The 878-nt window shown below is 41.9% G+C and overlaps 1 protein-coding gene across 1 annotated transcript in view; it reads right to left on the reverse strand.

The window, feature by feature from the left end:
* The window catches only part of LOC106874968 (mucin-5AC), a 66836-nt gene that overhangs the window by 35129 nt on the left and 30829 nt on the right, over positions 1-878 (reverse strand). Inside the window, exon 5 of the mRNA XM_052973018.1 lies at positions 558-875. Within this exon, the coding sequence (XP_052828978.1) occupies positions 558-875 (318 nt within the window). The remainder of the gene's footprint in view (positions 1-557; positions 876-878) is intronic.

An 878-nucleotide genomic window follows, 5' to 3' on the forward strand; every position in this document is an offset into this window, starting at 1 on the left:
TAATAATAATAATAATAATAATAATAATAACAACAACAACAACATCGAAAAATACCTTAGGAATGAGAACCCAGGTTCGAAATTTTCCCAAGACACCTGATGATGGCTGGAGGGTATATCAGCCGAAATGTTGTGTTGGCAACAAACAAGATGAGGACAAATATCCATCAAATGTAAATAATGTAAACAATGTACATAATTCCTCATCTCTCAAATATAGAACTGAATAATAATAATTTCAAATTTTGACACAAGGCCAAGTAATCTAAGGGGAAGGGGTAAGTCAATTACATTGACCCCCCCAGTACTCAACTGGTACTTATTTTACTGACCCTGAAAGGATGAAAGGTAAAGTCGACCTCGGCAGAACTTGAACTCAGAACATAAACACGGATGAAATGCTGCTAAGCATTTTGCCCGGCATGTTAACGATTCCGTCAGCTCACCCCCTTAATAATAACAACAACAATAATAATAACCATAACAACAAATATAATAATAATAATAATAATCATAATAACAACAAGTGATAATCAAAGGTTTCTGATTTGTCTCACCTTTATATTGCTACCTGGAAGCGTGGCTATACCATTTTCCCAGTCGAGGCTGTTGACTGGGTCATTGTCAGGTTCAATCTTTATTTTGGGACCAGTAGTGAGCTCCTCCACTTTGTCAGCCACACTCCCGCCAGTGTCAGCAGCTTTAGGGGGTATGTCCGTCGTGGTGTCTGGCTGGGCCTGAGTCTGAGATTGAGGAGGCTGGACTTGGACTGGGTTCTGGGATTGGACTTGAACAGAAGCTTGGATTTGGGTTGGGGCCTGTGGATGTAGCTGGACTTGAGCTGGTGGTGGAGGTGGTGGCGGTGGCGGCGGCGGGGG

This window comes from Octopus bimaculoides, chromosome 14 (genome assembly GCF_001194135.2).
Source record: "Octopus bimaculoides isolate UCB-OBI-ISO-001 chromosome 14, ASM119413v2, whole genome shotgun sequence".
NCBI lineage: Eukaryota > Metazoa > Mollusca > Cephalopoda > Octopoda > Octopodidae > Octopus > Octopus bimaculoides.